The sequence below is a fragment of the Vombatus ursinus genome, unplaced genomic scaffold (assembly GCF_900497805.2).
Source record: "Vombatus ursinus unplaced genomic scaffold, bare-nosed wombat genome assembly UNPS02009018.1, whole genome shotgun sequence".
Lineage (NCBI taxonomy): Eukaryota > Metazoa > Chordata > Mammalia > Diprotodontia > Vombatidae > Vombatus > Vombatus ursinus.
The window spans coordinates 17,370-45,181 of NW_020948796.1; the positions used below are offsets into that span (position 1 = coordinate 17,370).

At 46.1% G+C, this 27,812-nt stretch overlaps 2 protein-coding genes across 2 annotated transcripts in view; both read right to left on the reverse strand.

The window, feature by feature from the left end:
* The window catches only part of LOC114034550 (myosin-6), a gene marked incomplete at its 3' end in the record, with an annotated part of 30,730 nt that extends 16,732 nt beyond the window's left edge, over nt 1-13,998 (reverse strand). Inside the window, exons 1-13 of the mRNA XM_027850284.1 lie at nt 13,798-13,998; nt 12,817-12,960; nt 12,164-12,320; nt 12,037-12,064; nt 11,661-11,772; nt 11,188-11,280; nt 8,959-9,022; nt 8,329-8,427; nt 7,800-7,903; nt 7,545-7,683; nt 4,532-4,800; nt 2,886-3,056; nt 1,143-1,452 (exon numbers count right to left, since the gene is read on the reverse strand). Of these exons, the coding sequence (XP_027706085.1) occupies nt 1,143-1,452; nt 2,886-3,056; nt 4,532-4,800; nt 7,545-7,683; nt 7,800-7,903; nt 8,329-8,427; nt 8,959-9,022; nt 11,188-11,280; nt 11,661-11,772; nt 12,037-12,064; nt 12,164-12,320; nt 12,817-12,960; nt 13,798-13,998 (1,891 nt within the window). The remainder of the gene's footprint in view (nt 1-1,142; nt 1,453-2,885; nt 3,057-4,531; nt 4,801-7,544; nt 7,684-7,799; nt 7,904-8,328; nt 8,428-8,958; nt 9,023-11,187; nt 11,281-11,660; nt 11,773-12,036; nt 12,065-12,163; nt 12,321-12,816; nt 12,961-13,797) is intronic.
* Nucleotides 13,999-20,960: 6,962 nt separating this feature from the next.
* On the reverse strand, nt 20,961-27,807 carry LOC114034549 (myosin-7; the record flags this gene model as incomplete). The annotated part of the gene is made up of 9 exons (XM_027850283.1): nt 20,961-21,062; nt 21,761-21,895; nt 22,093-22,188; nt 23,467-23,742; nt 23,845-23,970; nt 25,001-25,204; nt 26,241-26,549; nt 27,432-27,556; nt 27,795-27,807. Coding segments are annotated over 9 exons (1,302 nt in total), but the record flags the coding sequence as incomplete, so codon positions are not given.
* Between the last annotated feature and the right edge of the window lie 5 nt (nt 27,808-27,812).

Below are 27,812 nucleotides of genomic sequence, written 5' to 3' on the forward strand. Positions count from 1 at the left end.
CCTTCCCTCCTTCCCTGCCCTCTCCATGAGATGGTAAGCAAATTCGATATAGTTTATACATGTCACACGTCTCTTCATCTTCCAACTCTGAGCTGTCTCCAGTGCCTGGAATGTTCTCCCTCCTCATCTCTGCCTCCTGGCTTCCCTGGCTTCCTTTAAGTCTCAGCTTAAATCCCACCTTCTACAAAATTTTCTTCCCAATCATCCTTAATCTTATCGCCTTTCCTCTGAGACTACCCTCAATTGATCCTGTACAGATCTTGTTTGTACTTAGTTGTTTGCATGCTATGACCTCTTTGAGGGCGGGACTACTTTTTGGTTTTGTTTATTTGTTTTTTGCCTTTCTTTCTATGCTCAGCACTTAGCACAGTGCCTGGCACATAGTAGGTGCTTAATAAATGCTCGTTGATTGCTTGATTGATAGGGCACAGAGACTGCTCTTTCCCCTGAGCATAATATTGCGACTGGTGGCCATTGGAAGCTACAATTCACTTAGGGAAAGTTAGAAGGTAACACTAGCCTCACTTGCCCACCCAGCCATAAAACATGAATATGCTCATAATAAGATGAATGATACAAATTGCATTGTACTAGGACTCTCTCTGTTCTCCCAGCTTTGGACTCCTCCACCCAAATCCCAGATCATGTCTCTTCACCTGTTTTGCATACTCTCTTGATCCCTGGCACTGCCCTAATACATTTGACCTGGACCCTAACCTTTGCCTCTGGCACCTTGGGAAAGGCACCACTCATCTCTGTTAACTCACTCCAGTCCATGCACAAGTAACATGACACTTCTGACCCTTTTCTAAGGGGGAATCTTCAGGCAGTTACCTGGCACAAGAGGCATCAGTCTATATCATGAGAGACCTGTAACTCTAGTTTATGGCTGGAGTTTCCAACCCAAGTACATTCACTGCTCTCTTGCCATATCTTTCCCTTTGTCTCTCCCCTCCCCCAATATTTTTTTTCCCTTTTCCCTTTCCTCATTGGAGTTAGAGGCTTCTTTCCTATAGCTCATCACTACACCCAAGCAATAGGTTCCTTCTGATTTGGGAACTCTTCATTTCCTAGAAGTCAGATGCTGAATCCCATAAGATTTCCTAAAGTGCCACTATCATATCCCAGAGCTGGGTCCTTACCAGTATCAGCAGAAGCATAGGAAGCAAAGAGGGTTGCCATCAGTTTGAGGGAGGACTTTTGATAGAGGCCCACCACAGTCTCATTGAGTGGGTCCTTGTTCTTCTCCAGCCATCCCATGATATTGTAATCTACAATGCCTGCGTAGTGTATCAGAGAGAAGTGGGCCTCCTGCTTCCCCTTGACATTTCGGGGTTTCTGGAAGTTGTTGGACTTGCCCAGGTGGTTGTCGTAGAGTTTGGCCTTGAAGGTTGTGTCAGTGGCTTTGGGGAACATGCATTCCTCCTCCAGAATGGACATTATGCCCATGGGCTATGGTGAAGGGAAGAAGTAATGTAGCTGAGTTTCCTCCCAAGGATTCACAGAGCCATAGACTCCCCAGACAGGAAGGAACCTCTAGAAGTTAACTTGTCCACTCCTGTAGTTGAGTATCTGGTCTGTTATTAACCAACAGGAGCTTTCCATAATCTCTTTCAGTCACCTGTGCCACTAGCTCATGACCTGAGGGTGAGGCAGCAAATAAAGTGGGGGTGCATGGTTTTTAGGTCAATGAGGTCAAGTTCAGGAAGTGATTCCTATTATCTAACCTAAATATAAACAATTTCAGGTCAAACCTATTTCATGATACAATGGAGAGAATGTTAGATCTAGAAATTAAAGGACCTATGTTCAAATCCCAGCTCTTCTACTTACTACCTGTGTGATGTTGGTAAGGGAAAGAAAGGGTGATGGTAACCAGCATTTTTTAAGCACCTACTATGTGCCATGCTCTGTGCTAAGTGCTTTATGAATATTATTTCATTGAATGATGTTGGTCAATGACTTCTCTGAGCCTCGGTGTTCTCATCTGTAAAATGAGGAAGTTAGATTTGATGATCTCAAAGATCTCTTTCACCTCTAAATTTGTGATCTTGTGAGATCTATTCCATACTCAATAGAGTTAGAGAAAGTAATTTTCCTTCTATAGCCCTGTGCTTCCCTGAAGATTTTCCTTCCTTCTACATTCTTCCTTCATGAAAGGTACATGTGACAGGCAAAGTTCCTATCCAAGAAACTCCTGAACACTCTGGGGGTCTAAAGGCAGAAAGGGCCTCAAGAACTCAACCCAAAGGTAATAAACTAGTGGGTAAGTGGTAGGCTCCTATCCATCTGAAACATTTACTAATTTGGCAAGGGATAGAGTATTCTAGAGACTTCTAAGTCTGTATAGAATACCCTTAGACATTACAGATTCATCTACTCAATCTGCTCAATTATCTAATCAATCTCAGCATGTAGAGAAGTAACCACTACCTGACAAATTATTCAGATTGTTGAGGATTGATTACTCAATGGTGGTAATTACTCAGCAGGTGGCTCTGGTCTGCATGGGGAAAATGCAGAAGGCAGTGAAGCCTCCCAGAGACAGAGCAGGCAGAGAATGCCTACTAGCTTCCTTATTTTCCTTTCTCTCTAGGTGTGATCACCACCTAGGTATTTATATCTAAAGATGTGCTTAGTTTTCATTTATCAGGGAGTAAAGGGGCCCATTTTAGACAGTACATTTTGTTTTGGGAGGAGGATATAATATTTCGAGTTACAGACATTGGCTCTTCCTAGGGTATGTTCCTCTTTGTGAGTGTTAGGGAGGCAGGGGACATAATGCTGTGATTCTAACTTCTTATCCTTAGACTACATGTCTCGGCATGGACATGATGCTGTTCCTCTGTCTGGGGGCCTGGGCCAAGGAGGCGGGGACTGGGTACCTTCTCAATGAGGTCGATGCAGGCCTGCAGGTCCATGCCAAAGTCGATGAACTCCCACTCAATGCCTTCTTTCTTGTACTCCTCCTGCTCCAGCACGAACATGTGGTGATTGAAAAACTGCTGCAGTTTCTCATTGGTGAAGTTGATGCAGAGCTGCTCAAAGCTGTTGAACTGGAGGGCACAGAAGGTAGAGAGTGGACAGGTCAGTCACTCAGTCGGTGAACATGGAACATATGTGGGACAGGGAAGGCGCCTGGCTTATTAGCAGAGTGGAGGGATGGTGTTTATTAAATTGAATTGATATGTTGAGGAGTAGGATGAGATGAGGTTGGATAAGTAGGTTGGTAGAGCCAGATTACAGAGGACACACTATATTAGAAAGAGGAATCACATGGAATGTCCAGAGACCTGGATTCCTGTTCTAGCTCTGTCACTAATTAACCGTGCAATCTTGGGCAAATTGCTCCTCTCTGGGCCTCACTGTAAAAAGGTGTTGGGGGTAGCTAGGTGGCACAATGGATAGAGCACTGGCCCTGGAGTCAGGAGGAACTGAATTCAAATCTGGCCTCATACACATAATATTCACTATCTGTGTGACTCTGGGCAAGTCACTTAAACCCAATTGCCTTACAAAAAAAAAAAAGAAGGAAAAAAAAAGATGTTAGGTTACTTGCTGTCTAATGTCTCTTTTCCAGGTCTGGCAGTCTCTGATTCTGAGCATATACTGGAGTCTATTCGTGACTCATTGCCAAGAAGGACATAAGGGTGATTAGAAGACAAGGTCCCAGCCCTAAGGGACTTTACAATTCAATTAGAGATCAAAAAAGAGGAAAAGTTACTATTTGTACAAAAATATTTATCTTTTTGTGGTAGCAAAACACTAGAAACTAAAGGGGTACCTATCAATTGGGGAATGGTTGAACAAATTATGCTATATGATTATAGTAGAATACTATTTTGTTGTGAGAAATGAAAAGAGATGGTTTCAGAGAAACCTGGGAAGAATTTGTATGAACTGATGCACAGTGAAGTGAGCAGAACCAGGGGAACAATTTGTATAATAACATCAGCATCATAAAGATGAGTTAGTTTTGAAAGACTTAAAAACCCTGATCAACACAATGATCAATCATGATTCCAGAGGAGTGATGATGAAGAATGCCTTGCACCTCCTGACCTTTGGTGATGGACTAATGTGCAAAATGAGACATACATTTTTGGACTTAGGAATACAGACATTTGTTTTGTCTGATGATGCATATTTGTTACAAGGGGTTCCCCCCCCCCCCCCCCCCGGTGGGGAGGGAGAAAAATAAATGCTTGGTAAATGAAAAAATATATAATAAAAAACTCAACTATTAGGGAGATAATTCTAAAACACATGAAACATTTAGAGAATCAAACAAAGCAGTTAGGTTCAATCAAGGCTAAGCAGTGTAGGGTAGAATATTGGTACAATAGGAATTCAGAGATGGGGGCAATCAGCGTGGGCTGGAGCACTTGGCAAAGGCTCCTTGGAAGAGATGGGCCTTGAGTTACAGCTTCAAAGAAGGTGAGATGTGGCATTTCCCACTCTCAGCCCAGCACCCCTACCGGGCTCACCCCTAAACCAGACTTCCTCTCGACCCCAGGCTCCTCCAACTCACATCAAAGATCTCAAAGCCGGCGATGTCGAGGACACCGATGAAGTACTGGCGTGGCTGCTTGGTCTCCAGAGTAGCATTGATGCGCGCCACCATCCAGCTGAACATCTTCTCGTAGACGGATTTGGCCAGGGCCCCAGTGGAGTAGTTCACCTGCTGGACATTCTGGCCTTTGGTGACGTACTCATTGCCCACCTTCACCCGAGGGTGGCACAGTCCCTTCAGCAGATCAGCTGAGTTCAGCCCCATGAGGTAGGCTGACTTGTCAGCGTCTGATGGAAAGAGAAAGAGTCGAGCGCACTCTCCCTTGCCCCTCTGAGCCCTCTCCCAACTCTCCTCATCACAATCTCATCTCATCTGCCAGGGTCTACTGAGCTGAGCCCTTGTAGAACCAGCTAAACAGATGCACTCCCTCTCAGATTCCAACTAGATTGACTTGCTTGCATTTTTTTTTTTTTTTGCTTTTTGGTGAGGCAATTGGGGTTAAGTGACTTGCCCAGGGTCACACAGCTAGTAAGGGTCAAGTGTCTGGTCTGAGACTGGATTTGAACTCAGGTCCTCCTGATTCCAAGGCTGGAGCTCTATCCACTGCACCATCTAGCTGCCCCTTTGTGTTCCATTTTCTACCTTACCTTTACACAGAATGCCTAGAATGTTCTTCTTCCTTACCTCAACCAGTGAATAGCACAGTGACTGGCATATGGTAGGTGTTTAATAAATGCTGAATGACTGATTGGTTGGAATCCCTATCATGTGCATTCTCCGTCCCTCCATAACGTAAGCACCTCGAAGGCAGGATCTGTTTCATTTTTGTCTCTATATCCCCAGAACCTAGCACAGTGCCTGGCATGCACTAGCCATTTAATAAATGGTTGTTGAACTGAACTGAATTGAATATTTCCTGTGTACTAGCCTTCTCTAATGGCACCTACTTCCCAGGGTTGTTGTGAGGATCAAATGAGATATTTGTAAAGCACTTAGCACAGTGCCTGGCACATAGTAGGCACTTAATAAATGCTTGTTTCTTTACTTCTTTTCCCTAGACTGTAAGTTGCTTGAGGGCTCGAGTTATGTTTCTTAAGTATATCCCACAGAGTCTAACAGTGCAGAGTCTCCAGGAAGCAGTCAGTTGGTATCTGTTGGTAGGTTGATTGCCTGGTACCAAACTGTGGTTAGATTCTTCCACCCACCCATTTGACCCTTCCAAAGTACCATCTGACATTTATCAAGTGTTGATTGTCTAGACATAAGATAATGATGGAGAAAATGTTAATAATGCAGATCAAACTTAGAAGTGTGTCATGCACACATTTTTTCCAGAAAGCTGGTTGTTAGACATTTACTAGCACTCTTTTGCTTGTGGGCAACTATTAACTCATGAGGTCTAGTTTCATGAATGCTCAATTAAACAAGCAACTATGTAAATGGTCTGACCTTGTGTGCACTCTCTTTGTCAACCCTATAAAATGGATGGGGTGGTTGAGAAAACCCAAGTTAGGACTACCTTATAGGTTATGCTAAGCAGCAGGATAGTACAGTGGATACTGTTGACTTGGAGTCAGAAAGACCTGAGTTTGAATCTTGCCTTGGAATTTTGTAGTTGTGTCACTTTGGGCAAGTCACAACTTTCCTCAGCCTCAGTTTTGACATATGTAAAATGGGGATAATAATAGCACCTATCTCATAGGCTTATGAGGCTCAAATGAGATAATATATCTAATGTGCTTTGTAAACCTTAAAGTTCTGTGTAAACTCGAACTATAATTATTATGCTATGAGCTGAGAGCTAGCATTATGAAGTGGTTGGGGAGCCAGACTTAAGAGGAAGCAGGACCTGGGTTCAAGTTCTGCCATTGACATGTATTGGCTGTGTGAATCTGGGAAAGTCACTTAACCTTTAAGAGCCCCAGACATTTTCCTAAGACTTTAAGTTCCCCAATTGCCTAAAAAAAAGAAAAAAGAAAAAAAGACTTTAAGCTGTAGAAAAGGCACCAATCTGCTTTGGTAGAGGGAATTTCCTCATTAAGTTTTACCTCCAGGTCTGGTTAAAAAGAAGTGTATAAAGAGTTTGATGCTTAACATCCTAGTGGAGAGCCTGTTGGAAGCTGAAAGTCACTGAGTTAGAGAGGAGAATCCACTCCTTTTTCATTTAGGATTTTAGGAAGTCTCTCTATCTCCCCTTGGGAGACATTGTGGCATTGTGGAAAGATGGTTGGATCTAGAGTCAAAGGACCTGGGTTCTGGGTTCTAATCCAGGGTTTGCCACTCAGTGACTTGGGATTTTGGATGAGTCACTTTAGATCTCTCAGATCCTCCTTTGTAAAAGGACAGGATGGGACTGGATGGCCTCAGGGTCCTTTCCACCTCTCACCTCTAGCCATCTCTACCAATACTCCCCAGTTCTTCATCTCCCATCTTCTATCCTTGGAACTCACCACCAAACCTGCCCGGCACCAGGGCTGGGGCTGAAGAAGGGCACGTTAGGCAGAGCTCCACTGGTCATTTTTTTTTAATTGGATAGACTTTCTTGTGCTTTTAAAGCATGGGGATTATTAAAGGCTGGGAATGATCACAACAGGAGTGTAATGGAAGTGGAAAATGATGTATAAAACTGTAGTTCTCATCTTTTAACCCAAGGCCTTAAGCTCTCTCTCTTTCTCCCTGTCACTCTCTGTCTCTCTCTCTCTGTCTTTGCCTCTCTGCCTCTCTGTTTTCTCTGTCTTCCTCCTCCTTCCCTCCCTCCTTCCTTCCTCCTCCTCTCTTCTCTCTCTCCCCCACTCTCCCTTCCTTCTTCCCTCCCTCTTTCCTCTCTTTCTCCCCCACTCTCTCTGTCTTTCTCTGTCTCTCCTCTGTCTGTTTCTGTCTCTCTCCTTTCTCCCACTCTTATCCTCCTTCCAAACCTCCCTTTCCCCCCTCTCCTTCCTCTCCACCCTCTTTCAGTCTCTCTCTCTCTCCTCTTCCCTCCATCCCTCCCTTTGTTCACCCGACCCAGTGCTCTCTCATTGATCTCTCACACCTTCTGTGCCATCTGGCTCGGCCTGCTCCTCCCTCTGCTTCTGCTTGAACTTCATGTTCCCATAATGCATGATGGCCCCTGTCAGCTTGTAGATCCCAGCTTTCTCCTCTGCTGTGAAGCCCAGGACATCAAAGGCATTCTGGATGGGTGGGGGTTGGGGAGAGAGAGAGGAGGGCATTAGTCTCAAAGCAAAGCTGTGGAGCATCTCAGCATCTCTTTACATCCCCATCCCTACCCCAGCTCCCACCCACTCACATCAGTGGCCAAGAGCTCCTCGGAGTCATCGATGGAAGCCACAGACACCTCTCCCTGAGACACAAAGGCGTAGTCATAGGGGTTGTTGGTGATCAGCAGCATGTCTGCTCCGGGCATTTGTCAGGATGAAGATGAGAGAGGGGAGGAAGGGAGAAGGGGAGAGAAGAAAGACAAGGAGTAGGTGAGGACAAAGAGTTGGAGAGAGAGAGAGAGAGACACACACACACACACACACACAGAGACAGAGAGAGAGAGAAGGAGAGAAGAAAAAGCAAAAGAACAAGGAAAGTAAGAGGTAAGAGGGGAACAAAATGAAGAGGTAGAGAGAGGAGAACCACTGAGTAAGTGAATTAGAATCTAGATATTTAGACCCCCTCTCCCCAGAGGCAGTTTCAATTCTCCCTTCCCTTGAACTGAATGTATGTGTGTTGGGTGTGTGTGTGTGTGTGTGTGTGTGTGTGTGTGTGTGTGTGTGTGTGTGTGTGTGTGTTTGAGATTAGGGGAGAAAACTCTAAGGTCTAAGCCTTACCCAGAAGCTCTGGCTTCTTGTTGGATAGGATCTGGTAGAAGATATGGTAGTTTCTTTCTGCTTTTAGCTGAAAGATAACCCGGGACTTCTCCAGGAGGTCTGAAAGGGGACAAAGAGAATAAGGAAGCTGAGTGAGAAATGACAAAGAAAGGAAGGGAGAGCAAGAGAGACAGACAGGGGGAGATTGAACCTCAGTGTTGGAGAGACAGAGAGAAGGTGGGAAGACAGAGTGACAAAGTAATACAGAGGCAGAAATAGAGAGACAGAAAGAAACAGAGAGACAGACAGACAGAGACAGAGAGAGAGAGACAGAGAGACAGAGAGAGAAACAGAGACAGAGAGAGACTGGGAAACACAGAGATAAGGAGGCTAGGAGATAATGACATATAGAAAGAAATACAGAAGCAGTGGTAGAAGCATTAGGAGATACTAGTAGAATGTAGACTGATACAGAATCAGAGCTAGATAGGCTGAGAGAGATGAGACTCAGACACAGAATTAGGCAGGATTAGAGAGTGTATGACTCAGAGGACAGAGGACCTGAGAATTACAGAGAAAGACTGAGGAAAACTGTAAGGTTGATGGAGACAAAGACAGGCAGAAGAATTTGGAAGGAGTTTTGTCACTCACAGGTCTCTATGTCGGCTGATGCCAACTTTCCTGTGGCTCCAAAGTGGATCCGGATGAATTTTCCCTGAATGATGGAGGAGGAGGAGGAGGAGGAGGAGGAGGAGGCAGAAGGAAAGTCAAATCATCAGGAAGGGCTAGTTATGACTTTCCTCTCTCTCCTTCCCACAAACACTGATTGTGCTCATCATACATATGCTGTTTGACCTCGAGTAAGTAAAAATAATGAAAAAATAATGCTCAGACCCACCTCCCACCTGGGGAACAGTGTGATAACTGATGTGGGAGAGCTTTGGAAGCAAAGTCATTACTGAGGGGCAGATACTCTGACCCAGAGTCATCTTCACTTCAAGATGTCTATCTCAAGGAAGTTATAGGCAGGAAAAGGTCCTCTATGCACCAACACATTTGCAGCAACACCTTTTTGTGGTAGCAGAGAAACAGACACAAAGTAGATGCCTACTGAAGGGGTGGGGTGGGGACGGCTAGCCAAATTGTGGTCCATAATAGAGTGTTGCTGTACTATAACAAACGAGGAATATGACATATTCAGAAATGGGAGCTGATGCAAAGTAAAGTAAGCAAAATCAGGAAAACCCTATGCACAGGAACAATAATGTAAATGGAATGAATGAAAAAAGTGAAATTGAATGTTGTGTGATTATAATGACCAAGCTTGGCCTCAGAGAGGAGCTGAGAAAAATGCACCTTCCTCCTTTCTCCGCAGAGACAGGGGACTATGGATGTGGAATGGTGCATATCCTGCCAGAGGAATTGATGAAGGCCCCATGGTAGGTCAGAAAGAGGCCTCATTTTGGAACCAGGGTTCAAGTCCTAACTTTTTTTTTAAATATTGTCTTTTTTTTTTTTAACCTCCCCCTCCTTTTTTTTTTTTGGCGAGGCAATTGGGGTTCAGTGACTTGCCCAGGGTCACACAGCTAGTAAGTGTTATGTGTTTGAGGCTGGGTTTGAACTCAGGTCCTTCTGATTCTAAGACCAGTGCTCTATCCATTGTGCCACCTAGCTGCCCCTCAAGTCCTAACTTTAGCCAAGTCACTAACCTCTCTGGTCTTAGTTTCCTCATCTGTAAATTGAAGAGATTGGACCAAGAAGACCTCTGAGATCTCTTCCAGCTTTAAATCTATGATCCTAGGGACAGCTAGTTGGCTAGATAGAGCACTGGCCCTGGAGTCAGTAGGACCTGAGTTCGAATCTGGCATCAGACACTTACTAGTTGTGTGATCCTGGGCAAGTCACTTAACCCCAATTGCCTCCAAAAAAAAAAAAAATCTGTGATCCTAAGTGTTGATTGGTTTTCCTGAACTGCTTTCTTCTTCTTTCTTTTAAAAATCTTTGTTACAAGGAATGGCTTGCTGGGGACAGGAAGGAGGACATATGTTTGGAAATGAAGATGATGCAAAAACAAAAGAAAAAACTAAGATAGAAGAAGGAAATAAAGTCATTAGAGAAATACGTGCTTTTATAATCTACTCCCAATTTTCTGTATGTACATTATTCATTTCTCAGCTGTCACCTAGAGTCTTCCCTTCCTATATTTTCATCTAGGTCCTAAAATAATGATGCCAAGCTGAGTTGGGAAGGGTATGGGGCCTGGCACATCAGGGGTGAGTATATATAGCTCTCTGATTGTAGCTCCAAACCAATACATTACAAAATAGAATTCACATGTTATGGGATAGGGCTTGAACTTGTGTTTTCATTGGTATAGGGAACTCTCAGATGAGGAAATTCTCCTTACTAATGCAGGTTGCCATCTTTTCTGCAACTTATAGCCTTAGCTTCCTAGAACACTAGGAAGTGAAATGACTTGTCCAGGATCACACAGCCAGTCTATGTAAGCAGCAGGGCTTGAACCCAGGTCTGCCTGGATCCAAGGGCAGTTTGATACCTATTATAGTGGGCTGCCTCTCCAATACTCATATAGTGCTTTAAAGTTTGCAAAATATTTGTCTCGTAACCGCCCTGTGAGGTCAATAAGTGCATATTATTATTGAGCCCATTTTATAGATGGGAAAATTGAGGCTTCCAGAAATTAAGTGATCTCTCCGAGTTCTTGAAGCTAGCTTGAAATATCTCTCTGATGAGATATTTGAGCCCAGGTGCCCTGACTCTAAGTTTAGTTCGAGGCTGAATAACCACTGCGTTGTAACAGTGTTGGCCTCTTTATCAGGTGTGGTTAGGAGAATTTACTGTTTAGTCAATATTACTTACAAAGCGGGAAGAGTTGTCGTTCCTCACAGTCTTAGCGTTGCCAAAGGCCTCCAGGGCGGGGTTAGCCTGGATGATTTGATCCTCCAGGGTACCCTGTAAAGGGAGGAGAAACCCTCAGCAAAATTTCATACATCTGATTTTGGCTAGATCTACAGATGGTGGGGTTGAAGAGCCTAGTCTGGCTTGGCTGGGAGGTGTTGGGTGGGTGAACGTCCAGGCCAGGGTGGTCATGGGGCTTCAGCTGAGGATGGGCAGACATGGCTCTTGTATAATGCCCTACCTTTCTCTTTGCCTTTTCGGTACCTCTTGCAAGAGAAGGGGAGTCCAGCTGATGGCAGGTGGAGGTATAGCTCCAATAATTTGCTTTTGAATGAAGGGACTGCCTGTCCTGAGTGGTTCCCGTTGGGTAGCAGAGTCCTAGTGCCTTGGTCCATTCTGTAGTATCCCCCAGAAATCTGTGTCCCCATAGGTACCTTGTTGGCATTGGCACTATCCTTCTTGCCACGATCCCCTATGGCTGCAATGCTGGCAAAGTACTGGATGACACGTTTCGTGTTCACGGTCTTCCCTGCCCCGGATTCTCCACTAGGGGCAATAGCAGCTCATTAGAACTCGGTTGTCCTACACTCCTCTCATCAGATCCTGCCTCGTTCCCTTCCAATCTTATCCCAGCATTCCACTGATCATAATCTTGACTTGCCTGAAAGTACTCATATCATCACTTAGCTCCCTTCATAATTTCTTAGAGATACCATCTTTCCTCCCAGTACTCTGGTCTTTGCCCTAAAACCCATCTACCCCCAAGAGGGAAATGGGTGTGCTTGGGCTGGGGGGATGAAGGAGACTCACGTGATAAGGATGGATTGGTTCTCCCGGTCTGAAATAAAAAAAGAGGAAGGAGGGATAAGGTTAGGATGTTGAAATAACAGAACAACTGGAAGGAATAGAGAAGGTTCCTTACTCAGGGGTCTCTCACCTGTCAGCATGTACTGATAGGCGTTGTCAGAAATGGAGAAGATGTGAGGCGGAGCTTCACTCCTCTTTTTGCCCCTGTAGGCAGTGACCACCTCTGCATTGTACACCGGCAGCCACTTGTAGGGGTTGACAGTGACACAGAAGAGGCCAGAGTAGGTCTGCAGCCAAGAGAGACGGACAGAGAGAGGAGGGTCAGAGACACCATAGAGGGGTATGAGGGAAGGAAAAGTAGGGAGGATTCATAGATTCAGAAATGGGGGAGACAAAAGGCAGAACATGGCTATCATTGTGTTTTTCTGGTGTGTGTGTGTGTGTGTGTGTGTGTGTGTGTGTGTGTGTGTGTGTGCAGGGGTGTTGAAGGAGTGATTGACAGAGGCCCCCAGGAATCCTGAGCTTAGGGATAGAGACTGGATTTCCCCCGGGGTTGTTTTTCTAGCACTCCATAAGATGGGAGCTGATGCTCAGCCGCATGTCTTGAATACATCCACAGCTGTCCAGAGCTTAATTTGGGACATATTGAAAGACAGGAAACAGGGATCATGTCCCATTTTGGTTCCCCTTTGGGATGATTTAACCTTTTAGCTTTATATGACTGTGGCTGTAACACAATGCCCTGGTCTGGATCCTATAACACCCACAGCTGTGGGCACTCACATAGATCATCCAAGCTGCATAGCGCTCCTTGAGGTTGAAAAGCACGGCGGGCTCATGCAGGAACGTCAGCATGGCCATATCCTCAATCTTGTCGAACTTGGGTGGGTTCTGCTGCATGATCAGGTCTTCTTTCACTGTCACCGTCTGGCAGGGAAGTGGAGCCCAGATGTGACACTGATCATGCCTCTGTCTGCCCTCCCCAACTTCACTTGCCAGGCTCTGCTCTAATGGTCCATAGGCCTTGCAGCTGATGGTGTTCTTGACTAAGCGTCTTCCATTTTAGGTTCTTCCCTTAGCTTGATACCTCAGGCTCTGACTCTCTCACAAAGTCATCCCATCTCCTCCCTGTCTATCTGCCATTCCCACAGCTCTCTGCCACCTCTCCTGCCTGCTATCCCTTTTTCTTTTTGGGGGGGGAGGTAAGGCAATTGGGGTTAAGTGACTTGCCCAAGGTCACACAGCTAGTAAGTGTCAAGTGTTTGGTTTGAGGCCGAATTTGAACTCAGGTCCTCCTGACTTCAGGTCCAGTGCTCTATCCACTGTGCCACCTAGCTGCCCCATTGTTATCCCTTTTTCATACTCTTCCTAGGTCCTCAGCTCTTCTTCTCGATGCCCACCTCCAGAATGTAGACCCCGAGTCTTCTGATTCCAATCCAACACCTTCCTAATTAGCCACCATTTTTGTGGACTAGCTCTGTCGGTCAGGGATCGTATCTTTAACACTGTCTGTCTGACTCATAAATACCTGCCCTTGGTCATCAAAGGAATAGAGTTGAAAGTCTGAAAGGCTTGGTGCAAATCCATTCTTAAATCTCATAGCACCAGCCTTAGAAGGTGGGTCAGTGGGATCCTCTGTTTGGTCATTACAACAAAACTCAGGTTTCTTAGAGCCATTCTCCTATCCTATCCTAACTCCGTACCTCCCCACAAACAATTCCAAGAGTTTCTCTTCTCACCTTCGTTCTCAGTCCCCCTTTTTACCTTGCCATTCTCAGTCTCAGCGGTGACCTTGCCCCCCTCTCGGGACACAATTTTGGCCTTGACAAACTCCTCCTTGTCATCAGGTACAAAGCACTCTGTTCTGATGTCGAAGGGCCGGGTTTGTGCCTCTAGCCTCTCCTTATCAGACTTGCGTAGGTATTGGGCAGCAGGCCCAAACTCAGCCAGGTTGGCATCACCCATCTTCACAGCAAACTAGGGGACAGGGCGAGGAACACAGCTGTAAGAGTTTTCAGCAACAGGAAAGGTGGCTCTCCAGCATTCTTACAGCTGTGACCCAAATGTCATTCCAAGGACAAAGGACTCAGTGGCCTGGAGGGGAGCAGGTGGCACTAAGCCAGGAGGAAATGGACTCAAACACGCAGAGGGGCCCAAGAAACATCAGTTCTGGGATATTCAAGGGATAATATTGAACTTAGAGATTCCCTTCACCCAGAAGTTCTGAGCTCCATCTCCCTTCCAGCTCATCCATGATGCCATATTTAGCTCTGAGTTCCTACCTCCATGTGTCAGTTCTTCTTCCTCCAAAGGTCTACTACTTTACCCCTTTCCTTAAAGTGTGAGCTTGAAGCTAAAGGGGGGGGCCACTGTATGAACACACTAGGGAGTGAGATAAGGCAATGGATTGGATGCTTCTTTGTGGAGCTCAGGGCAACTCAGACAGCAGATCCCTAGATCCCCTCCATCTGGTTCCTGCAGTATGGTTATCTGTGACTGTGGGGAAAGAAGAAAGATTGGTTCTTACCTGGTTAGACTTTTAGAGAATTTAGAAGAATCCTGGACACTGGGATGGGAGGTCGTGTTTAGTGATAGAATGAAGAGGCAGCGACACAGGCACATAGAGAGATGGGGGATGGGGAGAGGAAAGAGAGAGAGAGAGAGACAGAGAGATAGAGAGAGACACAGAGAGAGACAGAGACAGAGAGAGAGAGAAAGAGACAGAGGCAGAGATACAGAGACATGAGAGACAGAAAGACAGAGAAGAGAGAGAGACAGAGAAAAGAGGACAGAGAGAAGACCGAGATAATAAGCATGATGCAGAAATGAGCGGAAAGAGATGGTAAGGGAACGAAAGAAACAGTGAAATGGAGAATCAAGAGAGCAAGAGGAATAAGAATAGAAAGATGGAGACATAAAGATCCCAAGGTCAAGGGTGGAGGAGAGAAAGAGAGAGAAGAAGGAGGAGGAGGAGGAGAAGAAGAAGAAAGAGAAGAAGAATGGAGAGAAAGAATGAGGGAGAAAATAATAGAGAATGAGAAAGAGAGAGAATAAGAGAGAAAATGACAGAAATGAGGAGAGAGAGAGAGAGAGAGAGAGAGAGAGAGAGAGAGAGAGAGAGAGAGAGAGAGAGAGAGAGAGAGAGAGAGAGAGAGAGAGAGAGAGAGAGAGAGAGAGAGAGAAGGAAAAAAGTTTTTTTTCACTTTTCAGTAACATTTCTCTCTTAAAATAAAACTCTTCCAAGGGCCACTGTTTTCTGATGCGGTGCCCTGACCACCCTCCTCCCCACAACTTTATAAAGATAGAAAGTTTCCAGTGGAGTTCCCCAGGTGTATGGGTGGAGATGAAGGTCCCAAAGGAGTGAGGGTGCCTCTCCTCTGATCCCACTACCCCACACTACCAACACCCCAATCCCAAGGAGGTCAGCGTTCCCCACCAGCCCTCAAGGTGGAGGGAGGGAATCTAGGGAACATGTTTCACCAGCCATCCCCCTCTTACCTAAGCCAACGGCAGACTGTGCAGCGTCTGTGTCCTCAGAGTTCCCTATCTCTTTTATATTCCACCCCCCCCACTCCCTCTCTCCAAATTAGGACCCATTGTGAGGGACCCTCCCCCCTTCCCTTTCTCCTCCTAGTTCCTCCCTCGATCCCTTTGCCCTCGAGGTGACAGCAGGACAGCCAGGCCCCCAGATTTGTCCATGAAAGGTACTTTGCCCCAGCCCCCTGGCTCTGGGACCTTTTTTTAGGCCTTGGGTGCATTCCTCACCTCAGAGGGGCTGATGGACTGATAATGGTAAGACAGCAGCCTTCTTTCAACACTGTCCTCTCTCCCCCCATGCTCCTTACCTAGGTTATTTTTAACCCAAAGGGTGGGTGTGGTAAAGTAAACTCATTGTGGGTCACCTCCCCTATTTGCTCAGATGCTTGTCCCCCCCACTCTCCAACCATGGAACCCTGTCTCCCCCTCACCCCAACTGGTGAGGAAACTTTAGACTGCTACCAGGATGACAAGATGAAGTAGGGGAGACCCCCTGGCCCTTCTCTCTGACTCAATTTCCCCTTCTGGGATGAATAACAAATGCCACCTCCTACTTTTCGAGGAGATTTTATATCTGTCTCTCCATCACCTATGGGGTGCCTTGGTTCTGGGGGACATTTGGGGGCTCGGAAGCTGGAGGAAATAGCTGGAGAAAATACCCTTCCTCCCAAATTTCTTTGGACAGTGATTATTACTATCCAATAGTTCCAGTATGTTAATATGTAATCAACACGCTCTTCTCATGTACCATCTGTACATTTTCATGCATGTACTCAGTCACACACTTAAATTTGCTTGGTCACACACATACGTACAATTATACAGGCACCCTCACACTCAATGCCCCTTGTCCCTTTGTCCCTGGTACTGGTGGGAGGTGGGGTGTGCAAGGAAAGCCTGGAGGTGTTAATCCTAGGGTCTAAAGGATAGGGGTGGTGATGAGGGACTCCCTTTCATTTGAAGCAGGTGGGGGCGGGATGGGGGACACAGGTGCCAGTGGGGATGACTGGGAAGCCTGTCATGCTTTGAGATTAACACTCAGGCTTTGAGTTTGGCATTCCCAGCACAGTGATGGAACCTTTATGTCTGCTCCCTCCCTCTCACCAAGAAGGCACCTTCGTGGGCCCCCCCTCTAACTTCCTCAGGGGCGTTTGCCCTCACATCTCCTTCAGGTGGATGCTATCATCACTGCTCCCCCAACCCCTCTTGAGCACCCTTGTCTATGCCTTTGAGTTGGGCCGTCTTATTGAGGCCGTGGGTGTCAGCCCACAGCAGACCATGCCTGATGTGACTAAGTGGACATTGTGTTCAGGAAACTAAGCCAGAATTCTACCCCCTCCCAACCCATGCCAGGACACTCTCCCCAGACTCCCCCCTCCTCTCATCCCCTATCCCCTGCCACCTCTCAATATAGCTCCAGGGGTGTGAAAGAGGGAGGGAGGGAAGCCGAGGTCAGCACCCCAGAATAATGGAATTTTCCATTGTAGTCACTCTCCCATGCTATTCCCATCTCTCCAGGACCCCTTTCTTTACCCAGGATTACATACCCCTTCTCCCAAAAAGCTATATTCATGAAATGCCCCCCAGAATATTTTTGTACCTTTGTACCCTCATAAGTTCCTTTCCTCAACCATTGTGAGCCCTGGATCCCTCCACTCTCAGGAGATGTGCACCTCAGATTCCTCCTTACCCCCCACTCGGTACCAAATGCCCTATTTCTCCAGACTCAGGGTCATTCTATGTCACAGTTGTAACTGTTTAGCCCAGAACCCTATATGTCACTACTTGTCCTTATCCCCCATCAGCCTGGGTACATGATAAGGCGGCTGGCTGAGAGTATCAGGTTAGACGAGGTCAGGTCAGGGCAATGAGAGCAGAGTGTGTCCTCAAGGAACCCTGTGCCCTGGGCATGCTGGTGGGCTAGATGAAGGTCTGAGGGTAGGGGAGTAGGGAGTGGTGGTTGAATGTGTGGTGTACAGAATCCTGACACCTGACAAGAGAAAGAGGACAGGGAGGGGTTAAACCGGTCCAGAAGCTCTGCTCTTCTAGTCCTGGCCCCTGCCCCCCCCCCCCCCCTTCCCCTTTCCTTTCATCAAGGCTTCTTCCTCCTCCTCTTCCTCCTCCTCCTCTTCCTCCTAGTCCCTATCTTCCCAAACCCGTTCCCCCCCTCTGCTCAATCAGTAGGAGGATGAGTGCTAGATCCTGAGAGCAGCACCTCGAAGCTACAGGTAAGGGGGGCGGGGGTGAGGAGCTTCCTCTCCGAAGGAACCACCTGGTCTCGATACCTGTGGGACTCAGCCAGCCTCTCTTTGTTTCTGTCTTCCCATCTGTTTTTCCTTTCTCGTTCTGACTCTCCAATTCATGGCTCTGTCTGTGACTTGGATTTTCTCTGAAGTGTGAGGTTTCCCTCTAATATAACTCAGGACTTCGGGCTTGTCTTTCCCATCTCCCTCCAACCTTTCAAACCTCTCGGATCATCCTCCATGTACCTCCATCCACCTTTCCATTTCTTCCTCTCCCTTTCTCCCCTCTATTGTACTCCTGTCTTTGCATCCTTCTTTCTTCCTTTGCTTTTGTTCTCTAGCCTTTCTTACTAAAATGCTGCTTTTTTAAAAAAAATGAGCTTTTCTTCTCTCTCTGTCTCTCTCTTTCCTTCTCTCTCACTCACTCAACTTTCACTAGTCTCATTCCCACTTTATGAGCTTCCTCTTCATTGTGGAGAGGGAAGAGAGAAAGACAGAGACAGGGAGACCAGGAGAGAAACAGAGACAGAGTGGGGGGAAAATGCCAGGAAAGAGGCAGAGGGGATAAGTAGGATATTGGGAGAAAAAAAAAGTGTAGAAAAAGAGTAAGAGAAGGGAGAGAGGATGATTGGATCATAGAATGTCTCCCTAAGTCTAATCTATTTTTCTTCCGCATTCTGCCTCTGTTTCTCTTTTTTCCTCTTTGTCTCTCTTCCTTGGCTATTCTCTGTATCACTTTTGTCTCCCTAGTTTTCTCCTCTTTCCTTTCACTCATGTCCCCTTCCTCTAGCCCAGGGATTCTTAATTTTGTGTCATGGTCCCCTTTAGCAGTCTGGTGAAGCCTATGTGCCCTATGTTTTAGTAAGGGAAAAGGAAGGAAACACAAATTTATTAAGGACCTACTCTGCTCCAGGCTCTGTGCTAAGAGGTTTTTACAAATATTATCTCATTTGATCCTCACAATAACCCTGGGGGGTAGGTACTATAACTGTCCCCATTTTACAGTTGAGAGAACTGCAGCAGACAGAGATACTACAAGATTTTACAAGAATTATCTTATTTGATCCTCATAACATATCTGAGAGGTAGGTGCTGTTATTACCCCCATTTTATAGTTGAGGAAACTGAAGCAAACAGAAGCTATGGGATTTGCCCAGGATCACACAGTACATATCTGAGGTTTGATTTAAATACAGGTCTTCCTTACTCCAGGCCCAATGCTTTATCTACTATGCCACCTGTTGCCTACATTCATAATGAAAGGAAATGTTAAATTTCAGCTAGAGGTTGTTCTCATTGAAAAGAAAGATGTAATTTTTTTCCCATCCAAGTTCCCCATAAAATCTATCCACGGATCTCTTGGGTTAAGGATGCCTTCTCTAGCCTCATTCAATGAATCCCCCACCCCAATGACATATTATTCCTTAGGTGAGAGGCCTATAACCTATTTTGACTCCAACCCCAGGGTTGCCTAGGGGACTGAGGACTCATAGCTATACAGCTAGGGCTGGGACTTAGAGGGTAGTAGTAGAAGAGAATTTCTTTAGGTTTCACCTTCACCTTCTTTCCATCCTCTCCTATAGGACTGGAAGGAGACATGCTTCCATTCAAGGCCTATTGGTGCTCTTTCCTTTGTCTCAGCCTTCTCAGTGACCATGTACCCAACTTTCCTTCCCCCTGAGGTCTCCTCCCACCATTCCTCTATTCTATGACACCTCTGTTCTGCCTCTCTTAGGAGGTATTGGTCCTCATGGGTCAAGAGAACATTCTTCCACCCTGGAAAGGGCAAGGGTGGGGATAGGAGCGGCATAGAGCTTAAGGAGAGTAAGAGTGTAAAAAAGGAATGTGGGATCCTAGAGCAACGGGCTCAAACTCACATAGAAATGGGGGTCATCAAACCATAATAAGGAGCTCTGCAGGCTGTATATTGACTTAGTTTTAAAATGTAATATTTAAGTTTTATTGTATTTTTATTTATTTTTGTTAAATATTTCCCGATTACATTTTAAATCTGGTTCTGGCTGTACGCAGGAGTATTGTGGACTGCATTTGGCCCATGGACTGTGTATTTGACTCCTTTGTTCTAGCAGGAGAAAAGCAGACTTCCTTATACCCCAAAGAAGATACTGGGTGAGCAGAGGGGAGAGGAGGCCTTAAAGCAGGCACTTGGAGGGGATGGGGTGGGGTAGTGACTATCTCACTAGGTAACATGCAATGCCATGACAGGTGAGGGGCCAACATGGCCCCTATCACATCTGGGTTCCAAGTCCTTCACTGGGATTTAGAAGGTTATTCTCTCATTCAGGAGAACTAGCTTATAAGGCTCATAGCTTTCCAATGTCCTTGAGAGTGAATCAGGGCAATGGATGTGAGAGGCTATCTCATATCTGACCAAAAAAAAAACCAAACCCCCAAAAACGGAATGCAATGAGCAGATGGTTGTTTTCTCCAGATCTATTAATCCTTGATCATGGGGTATGTGCATAGGTCAATATGATTGGCCCAGGTTCAGAGCACGAGTGATAGTCCCATGCTATGATGGAGCTAAGATGACCTTATATTTTGACCAAACTTTCTCTAGATTTGACCAAACTCCAGAGTAGCCCTATTCTCTTCAGGCTCGAGAATGGGTCCCATCTTCTGGCAAGGCCCCCAGTTAGAAGGGAACATCTAGAGGACTCTTTGGTCTGTTCATAGGATCATAGACCATGAGCTAGAAAAGACTTGGAAGCTGGATTTTTTTTAATAGATGAGGAAACTGAAGTCCAGAAAAATTAAGTGACCTTGCTCAAGGTTGTATAGATTTTAGATATTAGAGTGAGATTTGAATCCAGGTCCTATGGATCCAGAGTCAGTACTCATTCCACTGTTTCCATGATGCCTCTTATTCCATGCTGTTCTCCATGAGATACAGAGTAGAATCCATGCCTTGGGCATCTTGCCTGATCCCAAAGTAGAGGGAGAAGGGAGCTCTCCACTCAAGTGGACAGCCATACATGGACGCCCCCTAACTTAGAGCCCTGAAGCTTCTCCTTTCCAATAATTCATCCTGTCTCCCCACATTTTCTACATTAGGGCAAGGTGGCGCAGAAGAAAAGGCAGGAGTCAGTGTCTCAGCTTCTAGGAGAATTTTTTATTCTACTTCCTAGGCAGGGTCTATTGTACAGGGACCGTGGAGTTGAGAGGGCCCATAATTGCACCTCCAGATCAGTGCAGGACATTGTGGCCTGGCTACTCCTCATTCAAGCCCTTATGAAAGGAAACAAAGTTCGAGTCAGTTCTGAGGGAAGGGAGTCAGGGACCAAGATTGTGGGAGAAGGGTCTGGTTCTGGACTTTGATGGAATGTATGGTGCATTCTGTGGAAAGGGCAGATAAGGAGCAGATTGACAGGTAGAGGTTGTGTGGGAGTCTCTTGGGAGTCAGGGTAAAAGTTCTCCAGGGTTTGGATCACAGTGGGTATATATGGTAAGGGGCAAAATGGCAAAGGTCAAAAATCTCAAGGGTTGTAATGGGCTCAGTTTCAGGGATGATGATAAACCTGGGTATGATATTTATATAATCATAGAATTTTAGAACTAGAAGGGACTTTACAAATTTTCTAGTCAAACCTTCTAATTTTACAGAAATGGAAACCGAGGCTCAGTCATTGAGAAATGACTTACTGAAGGTGACAGAGCTAGTTAGTGGTGATTAGATTCAGAAAAGAGAGTCTCAGTCTGTTGGGGTATGGAGCCCAGTGTTTGAGAAACCCAGAGGATGAGAAACGTAACATTTGAGGAACCATGTGGGGAGAGCTGTGTTTAGAGTTCTTGATAGAGGGATGCTCCTGGAAGAAAGCGCCATCTCTGGGGAAGCAAAGGTGTCCAGGATGGGTGTGTTTGCTAAGGTAAGTATAGCATTGGAGGTACAATGTCTGGCAATTGGACACGCCCTACAAGGTGCTCACCTTGGCACCAATGTCCCGGCTCTTGGCCCGAAGCTTGTTGACCTGGGACTCAGCAATGTCAGCCCGTTCCTCGGCCTCATCGAGCTCATGCTGGACCTTCCGGAACTTGGACAGATTGGTATTGGCCTGTTCCTCCTGTGGTGGGGTGGGTAAAAGATCAGGGAGAAATGATGGGGGTGGGGGAGTAAAGATAGACGGGTTCTCTATGCATCTTTGGTTTGGGCAACCAACTCCTTTTCCATTTCAGGCTTCAATTAGGCTACCCTGATCCAGACTCCTATCTCCTATGTCCACTCCCCAGGCTTCCCAACTCCCATGAAGTGGACACTTACTGCTTCCTCAGCCTGCCGCTTGTAGGCCTTGACTTTCAGTTGTAACTTGTCCACCAGATCCTGCAGCCGAAGCAGGTTCTTCCTGTCTTCCTCTGTCTGCCAGGGAACAAGGATGAAGAAGAAGTTACTGGAGAGCCCACTGACCTTTTTTTTTTTCTTTTTTTAATCCTTTAACTATTTTTCACTAAACTCTCCACTGGGAACCACCATTTTCTGCTTTTCACTCACTACCATTCACTGCCACTCTCATGGAACAGGAACAGGAGGCAGTTGGAGGCATGAGTTGAGATTCGTCTGGTGAAAAAAAGATGAGGTTCTGGACTTTGGTTCTAGAGATGGGGTTCTTAACCTTTTTAGTGCCATGGACACTTTTGACAGTTTTATGAGGACTGTGAACCCCTTCTCAGAGTAGTGTTTAAAATGCATGAAATATGTAAGATTCAAAGGAAACAAATTATTTTGACATATAATTATCAAAATATTAAAAAAATAAGTTCACAGACCCCAGTTAAGGAACCTTGCTCTAGAGTAAAGCCTGGGTTGGTTCTAGAACCCCAGGTGTGATCTTGAAATTTTTCCTAAAATAGAAATTGCCACACGAAAAGTGGTATGTTCCAGGTCCTTGGACAAGCAGCACCACTAGTCCTCGTTCTAGAGGCATAGTGACATTTTAATTTTAGGAAGAAAGAACTTTTTCCAGAAGCTGATTCTAGAAAACAAAGCTTAGAGTTTGAGCTAAAAATAGTATCATCTCCATTGGTTCTTGCTTAGATGATTTAAAGCATTTCAGGTGTTGTTTCTAGGATCTTGAGACCTTTAGAGCTCCCTAGGGGATGACTATATTTATGTCCTGTTCTAAAATGTGGTTACTGAGCTATGTGGGTATCCAGAATTTGGGGCAGAGTCCCATGATGCTACACTATGAAACTGAGTTTGTAGGGTTGGGCTTTCTAGGGACGGATGGTGCGGAATATGACTATGAATTAGGGCAGGGTCCAGGCGTTAGCTGCTGCTTTCTCCACCCCAGGAAGGAGCTGGCAATGCTGAAGGCCAAGGAGAAAAGGCTTACTTTGTCTTAGAGGACCTGGTCCTAAATAAGAGGTATCAAACATCCTAGGCCACACTCAGCCCACAACACTCTCGAGTGCAGATGGACCAGATTATTATATAATTATTATTATTCTATATAAAACCAATTATTATATAATTGGTAGAAGATCGCTGATGTTAATACGTGGTTTTCTAAGTCAATGGGCAGCTTGCAGGGAGCTTTCTGCATGGTTTAGTGGCCACCATTTCTATTTGAGTTTGACACCACCGGCCCAGAGCGAAGAAGCGGAGAACGCTCAGGTCTGAAGTCATTGTTCCACTTGCCTGGTAGGTGAGCTCCTTGATGCGCCTCTCGCATTTCCTCATGCCCTTGACTGACTCGGCGTTCCGCTTCTGCTCCGACTCGAGCTCGTTCTCCAGCTCCCGCACCCGGGCCTCGAGCTTCTGCAGCTGCTTCTTGCCGCCCTTGAGGGCGATCTGCTCAGCCTCGTCCAGCCGGTGCTGCAGGTCCTTGATGGTCTGCTCCATGTTCTTCTTCATCCTCTCCAGGTGGGCGCTGGTGTCCTGCTCCTTCTTCAGCTCTTCAGCCATCATGGCTGCCTGGGGTGTGGGGAGAGAGGGAGGGAGCCTCCTGTAGGCCTAGGCACACCAATGGCCATGAGGCGACCCCAGTCGAGGGTGTAGGGTGGGCTCCGTACTCACGTCCGTGATGGCCTTCTTGGCCTTCTCCTCGGCGTTCCTGCACTCCTGGACTGCCTCCTCCACTTCCGTCTGGAGCTGAGACAGGTCTGCGTCCATCTTCTTCTTCTGGTTGATTAGGCTGGTGTTCTAAATTAGGGATGGATGGGAAAGGAAACAAGCAGAGTTCACGGCTCGCTGGATTGGCTGTGTCCAAGGGTGGTTTACTTCCAACTATGAACTGAACCAAGCCCAGTTCCTTTATCTAAAAGTGCATGAACAATGGTAATTTTTACAGCTATCCTTTAGTATATTCACGTAGTATCTTAAGGTTTGCAAAACACTGTGGGCTCAAGGATTATTATCCCCATTTTACAGAGGAGTAAAGCGAGGATCTCTGAAGTTAAGTGACTTGCTCATGGCCATATAGCTACTGAATATCTGAAGTGGAATTCGAATCCAGTTCTCCCAATTCCAAGTTCAGTCCTCATTCCGTCACTCCCATGCTACCTTTATAAATAAAATGTCCTAGTTGAATAATCCTGGCATAATCAGATATATAATGAAAGGATCACAGGGTCTAGTCCTGGAAGGGACTTATTCCAATGCTTTCATTTTATAGGTGGGGAAACTGAGGCTGGAAGTGACAAAGAAACACATTTAGGCTTGATGCCAGGAAATCTATCTAACAGAGCAATCCATTAAGTCTATTCAATGACTCTTTCTCATCAGAGGTCTTTAAGCATAGGATGGATGACCATTTATGGGGGATGGTACAGTGGGGATTCTTTTTTGGAGGAGTTCTAATCAGACTAGATGCCTGCTGGGATCTCTTCCAATTCTAAAATTCTGTACTTTCGTGTTATGTGCTTTTCTCAGAGATGATACCCAATAAGTGGTTTTGTTCTAGACCACTTTCTCTGGCGGTATGGTTAAAAATCACAATCAGGGTATGCTGGAGCCAGCTCAGGCTCAGAGCCAACTGTTAAATTAAGTGTGAACATTTACACCTTAAAAATCAGCAAACTATGAATGGGGCTTCATTTATTATTTTATTGGTTTGTAGACTTCAGAAAGTGATGCGGATGAAATGTAAAAGTATGCCACTCTCCAGAGAGCTGGTTGTTAAATATTTACCAGCACACCCTTGACACAACACCCAGTGGAGTTCCTTTCTCACCTGGGAGTGGAGCAGCTGCACCCGTTCACTGGTCTCAATGAGTTCCTGCTCAGCCAGCTTCCTGGCCCTCTCTGTCTGCTCCACCACAGCCCGTAGCTCCTCAAGCTCTGCCTGGAGCAAGTTGTTACGGCGTTCCACGATGGCAATGTTCTCCTTTAGGTCATCGTTGGCTCGGACTGCATCATCCAGTTGGATCTGGGTGTCCTGAGAATGAGAGAAACCAGCATTAGATAGGATAATGGCAGTAGTGTCAACTGAGTAGGTAGATGAGTGACCCCATCTGGGCAGTTATGAGATCCATGATGGGCTAAAAAGCTTGGGGTTCCCATTCCCTCATGCAGTGACCAATGCCTCTGCCATGACCTTTGAGTTGCTATTCTAGGAACCAGGGTTCTAGAGCCTGTACCAGAACTTGCTCCCAATATAGGATCATAGATTTAGATCCAACAGAGATCTTAGAGGCCACCTAGGGTAGCCGGTGGATAGAGTTGGGCCTGGAGCCAGGAAGACCTGAGTTCTAATTTGGCCTCAGACACCTAGTTGTGTGGCCTTGGGCACGCTGCTTAACCTCTGTTTACCTTAGTTTCCTCAACTGTAAAATGAGGATAATAATAGCATTTATTTTTCAGGGTTGTTGTATCAAATGAGATAACATTTATACAGTATTTAGCATAGGGCCTGGTACATAGTAGGCATTATATAAATGTTAGCAATTATTATTATTGGGCAGCTAGGTGGCACAGTGGATAGAGTATTGGGCCTCAAGTCAGGAAGATCTGAGTTAAAATCTGACCCCAGTCACTTATTAGCTGTGTGATCCTGGGCAAGTCACTTAACCCTGTTTGCCTCAGTTTCTTATCTGTAAAATGAGCTGGAGAAGGAAATGGCAAACCACTCTAGGATGTTTGCCAAGAAAACCCCAAGTGGGGTCCTGAATAGTCAGACGTGACTGAAACAACTGAACAGCATAACAACCACAACAATTATTGTTATTATTATTATTATTATCTAGTCTAACCCCCTCATTTTACATATGGTGAAATTGAGGCCTGGAGAGGCTAAGTGACTTGCCCTAGGTTGCAGAGGCAGGATTTAAATCTGGGCCCCCATCTCCAGATCCACTGCTCTTTTTGCCAAACCACTAAACAGTTGTTAAAACATGTAAATCATTTCCACAGTGGTGGTGGTGGTGGTGGTGGTGGTGGCGGGAATGCCTCTGCTTCTGAGAAAGCTGGCGTACCTTCAGCAAGCCCTGTAGGGTCTTGACTTGCTTCTGGGCCTCTGCAGCTATGCGATTCGCATGGCTCAGCTGGATCTCCATCTCATTGAGGTCTCCCTCCATCTTCTTCTTCACCCGAAGGGCCTCATTCCTGCTGCGGGTCTCAGCATCGAGGGAGGTCTGCAGGGAGTCCACCACCCGTAGGTGGTTGCGCTTGGCCTGCTCCATCTCCTCGTCCTTCTCTGCCAACTTCCGTTCAATCTCTGCTTTGATCTGGTTGAACTCCAGCTGTGCCCGGAGAATCTTTCCTTCCTCATGTTCCAAGGAGGCCTGGGAGGATGAAGGAGAAGAGCTACAAGTGAGTGGTTTTTAAGACCATAAGAACATTGGGAGGGACGGATGGATGTGACAAGTTACAGATGCTGAATGAGTTGAGCATAAGGGAAAGTGGAGAGGCAACTTGGCAAAGTGAATCCAGAGATGGGCTGAGACAGGGACCACCGTGGCTCAAACACTACCACTGGTACACACTGACTGAGTGAACCTGAGTAAGTCACTTGACCTCTCATTGCCCTAGGCAGCTAATTCTCTAAGAGAACAAGTATTGCTGCTTCCACATAGGCAGATTGCCAGATCTGCATTGATTCCTCCTTGAGGAACTCCCTATTCCAATGAAATCACAGACTGAGTAAAAAAATAAAAATAAAAAAGGAATAAGGAAATGGGACATGGAGATGCTATAGAAGAAGAAGAAAGCCAGAGACCTAAGGAGTTGGGGGCTTCACAGACAGAGGAGAGGTAATATAAAGACAACAGAGTAAAAAGAAGGGGGTTACTATGAGACAAAGTAGAGGAGATAGGTACAACATGATTCAGGGAGAAGAAAGAGCCCTGGATTTGGATTCCAAGGCCCTGGGAATGAATCTCAGCTTTGCCACTTATTATCTGGATGACCTGGAGAGAGTTATTTAAGGGATTCAGTTTCCTCATATATCAAAGGAAAGAGTTGGACTGATGAGCTTTAAGGCCTTTTCAAGTCCAAAATCTGTAAGCCAATGATCTGGGAGATACTGAAAAGAAGATGGATAGGTGGATGGAATTTGAAAGACAGACAGAGGAATAGAGGTAAGAGAGAATGGGGGTAAGTTGCTGGGGAAGGAAGGCAGGGGACAAAGGGAGGAAGGGCATCATGGGGGCCCAGGCCTCTCTCACCTCTGCTTCCTCCAGGGCAGACTGCAGTTCCAGCTTCTCTGCCTCCAGCTGTTTCCGAATCTTCTCCAGCTCATGGATACTCTTCCCACTGGAGCCCAACTGTTCTGTCAGGTCTGAGATCTCCTCTGTGGGTTAAAGACAGAGGATCTGGTTATGGGGTTGGGGTCCTTGGTGTGATCCTGCAGGGGAGGGAGGCTTTGGCTGTAGGAATAATCAGGATTCCCCAGGAAAGCTGTGGCTGATATACTGTCATTTCCTTCTTGAGCCATCAGTTGAACAAGTGGGTGGGAGATAATGGTGACAGGGCCAGCTCATCACCACATCTGCTGCTGCCTCCTTTACCCTGATCCCTCCCTGACTCACCCTGGAGGTTCTTGTTTT